The following is a 14,205-nucleotide window of genomic DNA, read 5'->3' as shown; positions in this document are numbered from 1 at the left end:
ATGGTTGTACATGAAAAAAATAAAACATGCTCTGAAAAGAAGCCCTAATGCATTTTTGAAGCAAAAATTAATATAAGACCCTGCATTATTTTCGGGAAAACAGGGTGCATACTAACAGACTGCTTTTATTAAATACAAGAGCAGTCCATTTATAAACTTGATTATTTCTCCCTATGTGTGAAAGAGAATTGAGTGCTGCTCCTAAACCAAGAAGAGTTAGAAACAGCTTCCCATCTTTTCGTTGTATTTTATTAATTTGCATTTTCCGGTCCAAACCCACTTCGCATTTTAGCAATTGTAGGAAGGAGAGGACAAATTCAATCACCGCACAGATCTTTATATCTCCCTGCTGCTAAAGTAGGAAAGGATGGCGTGTCACCTTAAAAAACAAGCATTAAGATTAGAAGTCCAGTTCACCATACACATTTCACAGTTCACCTCTACATGGATGATGACGATGATGGATTCACTCTTGAGTTATGGCGACCCTTGCTAGTCCCCTTCTGGGACTGTCCCGCCGGCTGGCTCTTCTTCTGAGAGACAACAGAGGGAGACTGGGCTCCCCAAGCCTGGCAGCCATGCCTTCAACTCCTCTACAAAGAGAAGGGAAGGAGGGGGGGGGGGGGGCGAAGTGAAGGTCACTAGACGTGAATTGCAAAAAAAAAAAAAAAAAACCCAGCGTCGAATCACGTTAGTCAAAATATATTTGGCAAAATGGGCACGGTGGCTCTTCGCAATAGCAGCAGCAACAGTCACTCAGGAAGAGTTCTGGGAAACGCAAAAGCGTGCATGTTGTGGTGGTGGTGATCTTCTTTGCCTTTATTATTGTTATTACTATTGTTGCTGCTACTACTGTTGTTGTTGTTGTGATGATGATGATGATGATCGCTGTTAGTACTCCAGCTTGTCGACCTCCACAGCAGCACCAGCAGCATCCGACTGTGATATAGCCCTAATTCTTCCCGCTCCTCCTCCTCGTGGGCTCGTGGTGGTGGGGATTCCGGCTTGTTCCCCTGGCCCACCGGGGGGGGGGGGAGCGTTCGTCGGCTTCTTTTCCCACCCATCTCCCCAGCGCCTCTCCGTTTCCTCCCCAGAGGCTCGTTCCGACTACAACTCCCGCCATGCAATGGGGCGCGGCGCGGGCCAACCCGCGCGCAAGCTGTTTCCGGCCGAGGGCGGCCATTGGCCCGGCACCGCCCGGGGCGGAGCTTCCCTGGGCCCGCCTCCTCCCGCCCGCCCGCCCGCCCGCTCTGTTGGGCGATGGCCCCGACGGCCGTGGTCCTGGTCACAGCTCTGGGGGGCGGCTTGCTGCTCCTGCTGGCGCGGCGCTGGTGGTGGCGCTGGGCGGCGAAGGCGGCGAGGCCGGGCATGTCCGGCGCGGCGGCGCCGCTCATGAAGGGCAAGACGGTGATCATCACGGGCGCCAACAGCGGCCTGGGCCGGGCCACGGCGGCCGAGCTGCTACGGCAACACGCGAGGGTCATCATGGCCTGCCGCGACCGCGGACGCGCCGAGGAGGCCGCCCGGGAGCTCCGCGCCGAGCTGGGCGTGTGCGCGCGGGCCGGCGGGGGCGGCGAGTGCCGCGGGGAGCTGCTGGTGCACGAGCTCGACCTGGCCTCGCTCCGCTCCGTCCGCCGCTTCTGCCAGCAGGTGCTGCAGGTGAGCCGACGCGGGGGCGGGGGGGTGGTGTGGTAGGGGGACGAGCAGGAATCATCCTGACGGAGACAGCAGGAGGAGGAGGAGGATGCCCTGGAGGTTAACAAGTAGGAATAATAATAATAATAATAATAATAATAATAATAATAATAATAATAATAATAATAATAATAATAATAATAATAATAATAATAATAATAATAATAATAATAATAATAGCACTTGTCAAAAAGACAAGTGGCAGAGAGCAGAGCTGGCATGGGGGTGAAGGATACCTTTCCCACAAGGCGGGACCTCCTTTGACCTCAAAGCTTCCAGGATCTCTCTCTCCACTGGTTAAGGAGATCACCCTTCAAGAAGATGAGAGAATGGGGGAGATTAATAGCCGGTCTCCTGCCTGCGCATATCCTTTGGAACACAAAGAGACTGGGATTATCTCCTTCTGAACTACTTATTTGTTTTACGAGTTATGTTTACATTTTACTTTTCTTCCAGTGAGACCGAGATGTTGTCCTCCTTCACCGCTTGCCTTTACAACAACCCTGTAAGGTAGATTAGACCAGAGAGATGGAGCAGAAACATCACAGCACCTTAAAACTTAACTGCTATACAGTTCTTTAATGTGATCTTTTGTGGATCACATCGACTTTGTCAGACATTAGAGGTTGCATGAGTGTTTTATTTAAAGTAGGTTAAGCTGAAAGAGAGAGAGAGAGAGAGACCACAGGCTTTGCCCAGGGCCGTGCAGTGACTCTTGTGGTTCAGTGGTGATAAAAACCTGGCAGGTTCATGGCACCTAACCACCCAAACATATGGGTCTGAGGAAGTGGACTTGTCCACGAAAGCTCACATTAAAATGTAAATTAGTCTTTTAGGTACTGCCATACTTTTGCCTTTTTTCATTTGTACTTTCATTTTTATTTTGTTTTTACCTAAGATGCTTGCACAGACCCAATAGGGCTATCTTTTCTACATATGACATATACGACAGAATCACTTTGAAGTACAGTACCTTTGAGTTTGCTGTGGGAACATGCGTTTGCCAAGATGGAGTCTGTAAGCCCTTCACTTTCTAGCTTCTGGGATATCTGCAGCCTGTTATCCCAGGTTGAAATCTGCCATTGTGACGAATAGCATTTCATTGCCAGTCTAGTTTGCCCTCCTCCATGGCAAGGCCAGGTCTTGTGCAAACTACAAGAAAAGACTGTGAAACTTCCCCTCTCCTTTTCATGACAGCCCAACTGGTGAGAAATGAGTAATCTTAAAAGCTTGAACACTGTTTTTTGCCCTCCCCCACTAAAACAATAAAAGTATTGCCCCAACATGCCTTTTGGAAGATATATTGCATTTTAGGTATGCATGTTGATCAGCTAAAACCAATGGTGGCTTTCCAGTCCGTAGAAATCACATCAAGGAACTGATTCTTTCAGACATTGCTGAAAAGAACAAACCCACCCTCAAGCCTTTTTTCATAAACTATTATCCTAGTGTTTACCTTTTAGTAGCTTGAGATGAAGTCTTGTTTGACTTTTTTTCTTCTTCAAAAGGCTGGTGCATTCCTGCACGTATAAGGGTGGTCTGTGGAGTGTCATCATTTAATGTACCATCGGCAGCACCAGACAGGTTTATTTCCCTTTGAATGATTTATTTGTTTGTTTGTTTGTTTAAAGCATTTTTACCCCACCTTTCTCCTTAAAATGGACCCAAGGCAGCTTACATCCTTGAAAGACAATATTTAAAGCTGAAAATATGGAGTATACAACCGTGGTTTACATCTTCAAAAGATAATATTTAAAGCTAAGAGTATAAAAGAGGCAGCTTACAACATTAAGAAGAAAATATTAAAGCTAAAACAATAAGCCATGAAGAATCGTCATCATCCTCATCTTAGAACTGCATTATCTTTGTTTATTGTGCAAGCCTGAGTGCAAACTTTTAAATAATAGTTATGTGTTATTCTACCCTTAACCCCCCAAACCACCTTACAATCATAAGATGAGAGCAGTTGCAGCTTGACAGTTGAGTTAAAAATAAGGAACACTGAGTAGCCTTTTTTGTAAAGGAAAGATTTGGTAATTTTGGCTTGGCTAGCTTCTTTTATTATTGCATGCAGAGTGCATTTGATACTGAAGTACAGAATGGCTTCAGACCCGCGCTCCCTAAGGAGGCGCTGTCAGTTAAAAACAGCAACAAGGTGTCTTGTGACGACTTCAGTCCTGAAATACTGTATTTTATTTGGCATACGTTTTTGTGGACTACAGCCCACTCATCAGAGCCAGACTTCATCAGTCACAGGCCATGAAAGCATATGTCAAATAAAATATGGTCATCTTTAAGGTGCCACAGGGCTCTTTGTTGCTTTTGCTGCAAAAGACTGACGGGAGCATATAGGAAATGTAAACCTGTATGAGAAAAGAACCTGTGTTATATGGGAAGCGGCACACAGTAAAACTTTGTTATACAACGGCCAAAATCCTGTTATTTAGTGTAATAAATTGCACTAGAGTAGATCCATTGAATCAATGGAGATTTGATTCATCCTCTACAAGTTCCATTGATTCAAATGGGTCTACTTTAACTTCAAATTGCAGTTAAAATAGGCCCATTTGAATCAATGGAACTTGTGAAGGAGTTGACTCACTAGATCTTCTTTGACGTGGGCGTTTTCCTGTGCTAAGCAACAGGATTTGGGCCGGCAGATGTGAAGAGAAAGCAAGATACAGCCATGTCACTCAGAGAAGGCCATGTGACCTGCCAGCATCAGGTGTTGCCAAGCAATATAGCATCACAATCTCGTGAGAAGTAATTGGTTTGCCAGGACAGACCCCCATCGTAGATTCTCTTTTCTTTGTCTTGGAGTGAAATGCTGCTGCAGACTCCTTTGTCATCCAGAGGTAGATCTGTAATGAATCCAAGTTGGGAAGAGCCTCTGATATTTGAAGAGTCCTATATGTCAGAATGCAAGAGATGCTGTGAATCTTCTTTCCTGTTTTAGGGAAGGTGTCACCGACTTGGGAGATTTATCAAGCACCATTTTACTAATGAACGTATCTACCTTCACGTGGGTTGCTTGCTTGTTTAGTACACTTTGCGCTAAAATCTCATTGATTATTTATGCATGTGTAAGAGCAAACATGGGAGGCATTGCACCGTACTCTCAAGGTACAAGTCCCGTGTGGTTTGCACGCATGTATACAGCACCTTGTCAGTGAGCTGCCATCAGCTGCAGCGGCTTCAGCATTTGCTTCTCTTGCACATGTGTAAATAGCAAGTAGGGTTCTGGCTTTAAGTCAGAAACAAAGATACCTGTCAGAGCTGGATGCATTGTAGCTGATTCATCTGATTGTAGAAGCTGCAGTTGACAAGATACCCAGGCATACCCTCTGTCACAGGTTTCCCTAACAGCCCCCAACGGGAGCAGGCTGTCCCTGTCCAGGGAGATGGAGCAGGTCTGTCGCTATCCTTTGGGTTATTGCCATTGCCCTCCTCCCCTCCCACCAATCTGGTCTTCAGACTGAATAATTTGTGAAGCTGTGCACTAAATTGGGAAGGCTGTCATCTCATGAATGGGCTGGAAGTATTGAAGAAATGGACTCATGAGTGTATGTTTAGGATTAAATAAGCCGAAGATTCAGTACAGTGGTGCCCTGCATAGCGAGGTTTATCCGTTTCAGATTAACCGTCGTTATGGGGAAACATCGCTATACGGAACGGAAAACGCCATAGAAACGCATTAAACTTAGTTTAATGCATTCCTATGGCTCTCAAACTCACCGTTCTGCGAAGTTTCTCCATAGCGCCGCCATTTTCGCACCCTCGGTAAGCGAGGGCAGGGCGCGAAAATGGTGCGGGCAGCCATTTTCTGCACCCGGCAGCCATTTTGGAACCGCTGATCAGCTGTTCCCAAAATGACCGCCGGGTGCAGAAATGATCGCAATGCGATGTTTAGCCTATCTAAACATCGCAATGCGATCGCATTAGCAACCCCAAAAAACAGGTCGCTATGCGGATTCGTCGTTAAACGGTGCGCTCGTTAAGCGAGGCACCACTGTATTCCCTTACTGTGTATAGCAAAGTTTCTGAAGTCTTGGTTTCATGGTCTTGGAACTGTGACTCACAGACAGACACAAACAAAAATGTGGTTTTCTGATGTTCTGACAAAAATATGATGTTCAGACCTGAAAATCCTGGCACATTATTACTGCATATTTCCTAATTTTCATAAGTATGGAAATCAAAGGTATGTGGTGAAAGCCATCAGTATATTCATGATTGGGGTTGGCCAGATGAAACGAATATAAGCTTTAAAAAAATCCCTAATTTTTAAAAAATGCAAAGAGTGTTTGTTTTATTCTATCCATATTACTAATTTATCCTTTCTTCCCTTTTTCTCCTAAAGGAAGAATCTAGGCTGGATGTCCTGATCAACAATGCTGGGATATTCCAGTGTCCCTACATGAAGACTGAAGATGGCTTTGAAATGCAGTTTGGTGTCAACCACTTAGGTCATTTCTTACTCACAAACCTCCTCCTTGGACTTCTGAAAAATTCTGCGCCCAGCAGAATTGTAGTGGTGTCCTCCAAGCTTTACAAGTATGGCGAGATCAACTTTGATGACTTGAACAGTGAGCTAAATTACAACAAAGGTTTTGCTTATAGTCGAAGTAAACTGGCTAACATCTTGTTCACCATGGAGTTAGCCCGGCGTTTGGAGGGTACAGGGGTTACCGTTAATGTGCTCCATCCCGGTGTGGTTAGAACAAATCTAGGCAGATACATACATATTCCTTTACTAGCTAGGCCCCTGTTCAACTTCGTGTCTTGGGCTTTCTTCAAATCTCCATTGGAAGGAGCCCAGACGTCTATTTATCTGGCCTCCTCTCCTGAAGTGGAGGGGGTATCGGGGAAATATTTTGGAGATTGTAAGGAGGAACAACTATTGCCTAAGGCCACGGATGACCTGGTTGCAAGGAAACTATGGGATATCAGTGAAGTGATGGTGGGGCTTCTAAAATAAGTCACAAGGAGAAGCATTGCATAGCCTATATATATATATATATATATATATTGGGGAGTTCACAGTTACCTGCGTCTGTTGTCTTTATTTCACTTGAGACAGAAGAATCCAAAGTTATTCTGTCTCTGGTCGGGATTAATTTTGAGCAATGCAGGAATTGGATTCTTTTTTATTTTGTAATGGGAATATTCTTAATATAAAAGAAAATAATATTTAAGTGGAAGAAGTAGAATTTAAGATAATAAATTAATATAAATCAATTTATTAATATAAATATATATTAATTTATATTTATATTAATATAATATATTTTGAGGTTTAATATATTTTGAGATTGAATGTACCAACAACTGCAAAATGTGGAGAGGCATCTGCTTTCTAGCGTGTGTGTCAGTAGTTCAATGCTTTATATTGGAACTGGCTTTGCATGGTGCTGTCTTTGAAATATATGGCATTTTGGGGGGTGGGTGGGGATGTTCTTTAAAAGAAATACCAGCAATACTAAATATTAAAAGAAATAAGGGAGAGAAATGTCTGGCAACAGCCTCAGTTCATGTGTATGTTTCTGCTTTGGAGAAGGTCTTGCCCTGAAACAGTCCTGGAGAATCTGGCCTGTGTCACAATAACACTGGTTCCCTAGACATCTCTAGGACCAGAATACAGAGCACAACTGAGCATTTTGGAGTGCTACTTTAATCCAATTTTAAATACACGTAACTGTGGATTGGATATTTGACCTTGCTTGCTGTGACTGAAATATTTTTCTGTCACTTGTTGCCTCATTGTGTCCACTCACGCATGTCTCCAGCAAGAATGAGACGTTCATCTTGCTTCAGCTGGGAGCCCATAGTAGAACTTGTTTGGCTCAGCTGGGCTACAGAGACTCCTCCCAAATGCTGTGGACTGCAGTTCCAACGGCCCCTTACTCACTTGCTATGTTGTAATCTAAAACATCTTGGAAGGTCAGGAGTTCTCCATTTTTCAGCTTAAACGTCATAGCATTGATTGCTCTAGAAGAGTAGAGAGAGTGGGCAGGGCTCCTCCGTCCAGTTAGCCAATTTGCCGCCACCCCATTCCTCTCCTGCCCAAAGCACCTGCCACCAAATCCTCCTTTCCTGCATACTTTGCTTGAAGAATGCCCTCTGGCCCTGCAGTACTCGCCATGAAAATAGGAGGAGTAAGAGGGCAGTAATGGTCACGCCTTTCTTCCTGCTGCCACCTGCCTGCATACCTTGGCTGCTTCTTGGCCAGTTCTGGTGGCAGTGCCCCAATAACACCCAGGCAACCGCTCCCCATAATGTCTTGGCCCTGTTTACACCTTGTTTGGAATCAACCATGAGGCAGTGTGTCTGCACCTGCTGAGTGAGGCCATTATTCTTTGTGTTGTTTATGTAGGCGTTCCACTGAATTGCACTAAATTCAGAGTAACACTGAATGCTCTACTTGAGTAATATAGGAATGAGCCATCACATTAAAGTAGCAGCTAGAATCTCAATAGGAATGCACTTAATCACAGAGTCTCCGTGGCACACGAATCGTAATGCGTAAGCTATAATTGGAGAACACCTAAGCTGAAGGCACAAACAGTAGAAGAGTCCCAGGGAGAGAGCTGGGATATGGGGAATGTGGCAGTTCACTCCTGGGAAATGCTGCAGCCAGCACATGGTTCTCAGCATGCTTTGTAGAAATAAATAGCATAGATGTATTTCAGGCTGGGATGTAAGTCAGTTTATGTGGTAAACTAGCTCCCTGCCCTAGGATGCAGCTTTAGTCTTCCTGAATCACCAAGCTGATGAACTGCCATCTGTGTTAATATGTTTGCTCAATAGCACTGAAATGAATTTTCTGTGTATACAAGACCACATGTGCACACTATTCCAAATGTGTCTGCACTAGCTTTGAATTATACAAGTAAAGAAAATCTTTATACAGATTTACTTTTTTTCCCCTTTTTTACATGCAGAGTTGTTGCTGTTTCGCAATATTCCGTTTTGGCTTTGATTATACAAATCTGCCTCCTTGTTCTTGTTAAATAAAGCTGTACACTAAATAAGGAACGTGATATCCAACTTGTATGCTGATGCTATCACTGTGTTTCCTTATTTCAAGGATTATGCAGCTATTCTGTTTTGATCGGTAGCAAAGTAGCTTTACACAGGTTGTTGGACTGCAGCTCCAGTCAGCCACACGTCACATACTTAATAGTGAGGAATCATGGGGATTGTAGTCCAAAAACAGGTGGACTGCACAGTTCCTTTCTCTAGCTTACAAGATAATATTGGGGGAGGGGAATTGCACAAAGCTACAAGATTTATTTTCCCTGCAAAGAAATAAACAGTACTGTGCAAGGTGTACAATACAAGCTTCCAAACTGTGGCAACTCTCCTGAATTTTGCCCCCTATAACTTCTACCTTGGATATTTCCAAAAGGACAACTGAGATAACAGGAGCCCCAAGATTATAAGTGATTTTTATTCCCATCCATTATGAACGCAAACAGTAAAATAGCTATGCTTCTGGTGGTCCAATAAAATGTATCGTCCATTCTTACATTCATGTAACCTTGCGGTTCCACACGGCCTTTTCTTTGTGTTTTCTGTTGTTTCTCTGCCTCATACACAAACCCCTGTTCAGAAGCCGTTTTACACAACTCTGTTGTGTTTAGCTGTTCCAAAAGTACTTGTGGCCGTATTCCAGTTTGCTTAAAGCTGATGTATTACATCAGAGCGCCACACACATCTATCTAGTTTCAGTTCATGCTACTAAATTTTATGCACATTTGCTAGCCGTGTTTTCTGTGTCTTTATCCACAAGATGATATAGGCCAGCTTATCATTTTGGAGTCGATGAAAAAGGGGGCAAGGATGCTTGGTTTGTGGCTCTAGGTATTTCCCTTGCAAAAGGCTGCTCTGTGGCAGAACTAGAGGAGAATGGCTGGTTCTCGGGGGGTTTTTGACTGCTATGTTGCCTCACCATTGCCTGTGCTGTCTAGGAGCGACGGGAGCTGCAGTTAAAGCAACATCTGGAGGGCCACAGGTTAGGTTCCCAGCTCCTGCTCGGTGGGAATAAGTGTTGAAATAATGGAGTTTGCTTCTAAGCAGTAGGCTTAGAAGCAGGGTGTCGGGAAATGAATTGATTTCCCAGTCGAACTACTTTGATTCTTTTCCATGTAAGGTAATGGGGGAAAATTAAATTCCAAAGGCATTTCAAATAAATTTAAATCATAATCTTAGCCCTTTTGGATCTTTTCATATAGTGTTTAGGTTTTATTATAAAAAAGAGGTCTAATCTTGCAAGTATTCCTCACCTGGCAAAACAGTTGGAGAGCCCTAGACAGAAGAATATTATTTTTGAGAACAGAGCCGTTGTTTTCTGTAGCAGAAAATGGCTCCATTCCATCTCTGCTCCCAGCAACCACCAGCACCTTCACATCTGCTCTGACTGGCCAGAGATCTAAGGACTTCTGTGAATATTGAACAGGTTCCAAATATCCTAAACAGCACCCAAAAAGGAAAGGAAAGCAAACATGTTGCTGATCATTCTTCAGAAATTAAGTAGAGTTTTTCCTAAGTTCAGCAAGTGTCTTGTTCCAATTTAGAATGGTCACTTCATACAGCTAGGTTGGTATAGGGGTTAGAACATCAGTAACAATCACACGCTATCAAGTCCATTCAGACTTATTCTGACCATTGCAGGATTTCCTAGTTGCTGTAGACTCAGAAGAGGGTTACCATTTGTTGGTTCTGGGGGTAACCTGGGAGTGTGCCGTATGCCCAAGGCTATACAGGCTGGCTCTACTCCCAGGAGGCCCAGCGGGGGATTGAACTCTCACCCCCTGGCTCAGCAGTTAGGTGCCCCACTGAGTCTCCAGCCAGCTTAGAGCAGAGGTCCCCAACCCCTGGTCCGCGACCTGGCAGCGGTCCATGGTCTATCCAGGACTGGGCTGCAGACATATATCTAACCCCCCCCCCCCCGGGAGCACTGTCGTGCACGAGCGTTCTGTCCCCTGCAAGTGCACTGTGTGTATGTGTGTGAGTGTGATGTGCGCATGCACACAAGCTCTGCTCCCTTGTGGGCGTGCCACACATACACACAACCGGTCCGTGGTTGGGAAAAGGTTGGGGACCACTGGCTTAGAGCATCAAACTGTGACTTTAAAGACATGAGAAGAATCATGCTAAGACAGAGAACAGACCTATCTAGTCCAGCCTTCTGTTTCCTGCCTCTGGTCCTGGAGAGAGTCTATAACTGCCATGGCTATGGTGAATTAACAACCGCTGACAGCCTTTTGTTCCATGAATTTAATTCTTTTCAAAAGCCATTTAGGTTGGGGGGGGGGGGAATTCCCTCAGTTTAACAATATCCCCTATGTATAAACGCTTTAAACCAGAAGGGCCTCTATTTAGCTTTAGTAGATGGCCCCACCTTCTAGTATTATGAGATCAAAAACATCTCCTTGTTCCCTTAATCAACACTGGGTATAATTTCACACACCTTTTTTTAGATCTCTTCTTATTCGACTTGCTTTCTAAGCTTAAAAAAGCCGCAGATATTTCCTTCAGAGGCAAGCCATTTCAGCCCCTTCATCATTTTGACTGCCCCCACCACCACATTTTTGGCAGCTATTTCAGGTGGACAAGTGGTGCAGTTCCGTGGATTTGAATAAGGATAGCCTGCTTATTGACAGTTTTAGTTTTGAGCCTTTCCCTGATGATCCATGACATGGATTTTTAAAAAACATTTTATTACAGCTGCACACCAAATTAACATTTCCATTCAGCTATCCACTCAAAAACCAACATCTCTTTCCGTTTCCGCTGCCTCAGACCCTGTCAGCTTATATGTGCAGTTGGATGTTTTTGTGTTTTGTCTGAAAGTAAAGGCTAATAATACCTTTATTCGATCACTGAAATCTCACAAAAGGGCAGCTTTAATGGTCTCATAAAGGTATTGACAGCCTTATTTTCAGATGGAGCATGGGTTTTTACTTTTTGTTTGTTGCTTTTTGGGTTTTTTTGCTCCTAAGTGCATTAATTTACATTTGCATACTGAACTGAACGTGTGCTTTAATGTTTATTGGATTTGAGAGACTTTGAGTTCAAGTTCTTGTTAAGCCATAAAGCTCACTGGGTTACGGCTGCCAGATGTCAGGCAAAAGGGGGACATGTCCTCCTTTTTAGCCTAATGTCCTCCGTCAGGCGGGCAACAATAAAAACCTTTAAAATGTCCGGCTTTTGTATATTTTATTTTATAATTTTGGATGGGAGGGGGAGAGGTGGAAGAACCCACTCCCCTGTCTTTCTCTGCCCCCACCCACCATCCTGCCCCCCGTTACCTGTGCTGGAGCGCAGCCCTCGCTTCCTCCTGCCGCCACCGCAGCTGCTCGGCCATCCACCATGCCCACCCAGCCCACGTGGAGCCCAGGAAGGCAGCGCGAGTGGAGCACCACCGCCAAGTTGGGCAGGAGCAAGCAGTGCCCGAGCTCATCAATGAGAAGGTGAGCGCCCGGACTGTGTGTGTTCAAAGTCCCTTTTGGGGACTCCAACTCCCACACTCCCCAGCCTTGAACTTATGACCCTTGGGGGAGGGGAGGCTGCCTCATTCACTTTTGCCCAGTGCCACTATCCCCCTGCCTGTGATGGAGCCTAGTTTGGCTGTCCAGATGACCCTGTTTTCCCCAAAATAAGACCTAACCTGAAAATAAGCCCTAGTAGGATTTTTCACGATGCTCATAATATAAGGCCTACCCCCAAAATATGCCCTAGTTAAGTGAAACCCTGCCCTCCATCATTGTGCAGCAACCAGAAGAAGATGACACAATGGTATCTGAATAAATGTAGATGGTTGTACATGAAAAAATAAAACCCCCTGAAAATAAGCCCTAATACATTTTTGGAGCAGAAATTAATTTAAGACCCTGCCTTATTTTTAGGGAAACACGTTAGCAAGGTTGCCTCTGAGCCTATGCAGAGTGTGAGCGGCCAGGGTATCCCGCAACCAGGCCAAGATGGGTTTGGGTACAATTGGCTGTTTAAATAATGGTTTTTGGTATTTTGGAAAAAAGCCTTCATTGAATTTATTTTTATTTTTTAACATGACTTTCTTGGTTGGTTCACTAAGAGACATTTATTGGCAGCTATTGTAATAAAATTATATTGATTGCAGGTTTAATCTGGAATGATTCAAATGAAATATTCAATACGTCCTCTGTCCTATTTTTTTGGCTTTCTATGACCTTTTGGTACCCATGTATCTGGCAACCCTACACTGGGTGTCCTCTGACTTGTTCTCATCTCTTAACCCAACTAAATTCACAGGGTTAATGTGAAAGTAAATGAGTATACCTCTGAGCTCTTGGAGAAATTATCAGATATTAAGTCTGACAAAATAAATATGTGTTAGGTGCTAAATTAAAAATAGGCACTACAGTTCAATTGTCTCACAATGTGCTCCCAGGTAGTTGGAAACTTTGGGAAGAAATGAGAAAAACCAAGAGGGAGAAGAGTAGAAACCATCAATCCTTAGTTTTTAGGATCTTATGACCCACCAGTTCCTCTCTTAACCCAGAGTCCCACCATGACAGGAATAAAAACCCTTTTTTCTCCAAAAAGAGCATGTATGTCTACAAGTGTTCTGTTATTACGTTCATCTTTTACATTAAGTTGGATGGTGGGTGGCCAAGAATAGGAGAAACATGGAGTGTCCAGAGTTCCTGAATGCTTTGTAAAGGATAATCTGTGGAAAGTAAGTAAGTAAAAGATGACACACCACATTCATGAGAGTTTATGGGGAAAGAGGATGTTATGGAAACCCCGTGTACCACCTAGGCCATTTGTGTGTACCATCAGCTGGGTTCAAATCCTCGTTGGGCCATGACGCGTGTGGAACTGCTAAAACCGCTCCTTAAATATCCTACTGACTCCGAAAGCCCTATTAGGGTTGCTGTGAGTCAGTTGCCCCTTGACAACTCATCACATCAGCTTCACGTGTACCTCTGGCTGAGAAAAGCCGCGGTAGGCTAATGCGGAGTCCTACCAGATTGAAGTACGAGATGCTCTTCAGGCCATTTCTTGCACCGCAGTTTGAGACTCGTCTCACTTGCAAGTTGACACGGTCTCTTCAAGGTTACAGGTAACTACCTCATTTGCAATTCATTTCTTCCACGCTCGACAGAGAACTGGTCCTATGGACACTTGGGGAACTTGCCACCCATTGGGAAAGCGGGGAAGGAGATGTTGCTATTGTCAGGTATTGGCTTCGCTGGGCGCAGGGCATGCCAGGGAGCTTTCTATGGGTGGAAAACGGGGTTGTCCCATTAGCCTGTGACTCCCATCCAAGGTCTCACCTGAGGGTTCCTTTGCGCTTTGTGAAAAGGACTGGTTTCTTGTCACTTCACATCACAGGCTTGTTTTGAATCCAGAAAAGCAGGGCCCTGGCTTTTATTAAACCGATTAACTTTAAACACAACATTTCCATCCTGAGTTTCAACCTTTCAACAAATTAAAACAGCTTGCCTGTTCCTTGGAACGAGA

The 14,205-nt window shown here is 44.4% G+C and overlaps 1 protein-coding gene across 1 annotated transcript; it reads left to right on the top strand.

Annotated features, from left to right (window-relative positions):
- The first annotated feature begins 1,235 nt into the window (after positions 1-1,235).
- On the top strand, positions 1,236-7,204 carry RDH14 (retinol dehydrogenase 14). The gene is made up of 2 exons (XM_073001957.2): positions 1,236-1,659; positions 6,056-7,204. Exons 1-2 carry the CDS (start codon positions 1,261-1,263, stop codon positions 6,671-6,673), a joined length of 1,017 nt encoding a protein of 338 aa, XP_072858058.1. The 5' UTR covers positions 1,236-1,260; the 3' UTR covers positions 6,674-7,204.
- Positions 7,205-14,205: the final 7,001 nt, after the last annotated feature.

Source organism: Pogona vitticeps, chromosome 1 (assembly GCF_051106095.1).
Source record: "Pogona vitticeps strain Pit_001003342236 chromosome 1, PviZW2.1, whole genome shotgun sequence".
In the NCBI taxonomy this organism is placed as follows: Eukaryota; Metazoa; Chordata; class Lepidosauria; order Squamata; family Agamidae; genus Pogona; species Pogona vitticeps.
Note: the sequence above shows the minus strand (reverse complement) of the source record. Positions and strands in the feature narration are given on the sequence as shown.

Bases quoted from the DNA above. Each gene is read 5' to 3' on its own strand.
- RDH14 (XM_073001957.2), top strand. From the start codon at position 1,261: ATGGCCCCGACGGCCGTGGTCCTGGTCACAGCTCTGGGGGGCGGCTTG. The intron at 1,660-6,055 runs GTGAGCCGACGC...TTTCTCCTAAAG, and splicing joins TCTGCCAGCAGGTGCTGCAG to GAAGAATCTAGGCTGGATGT.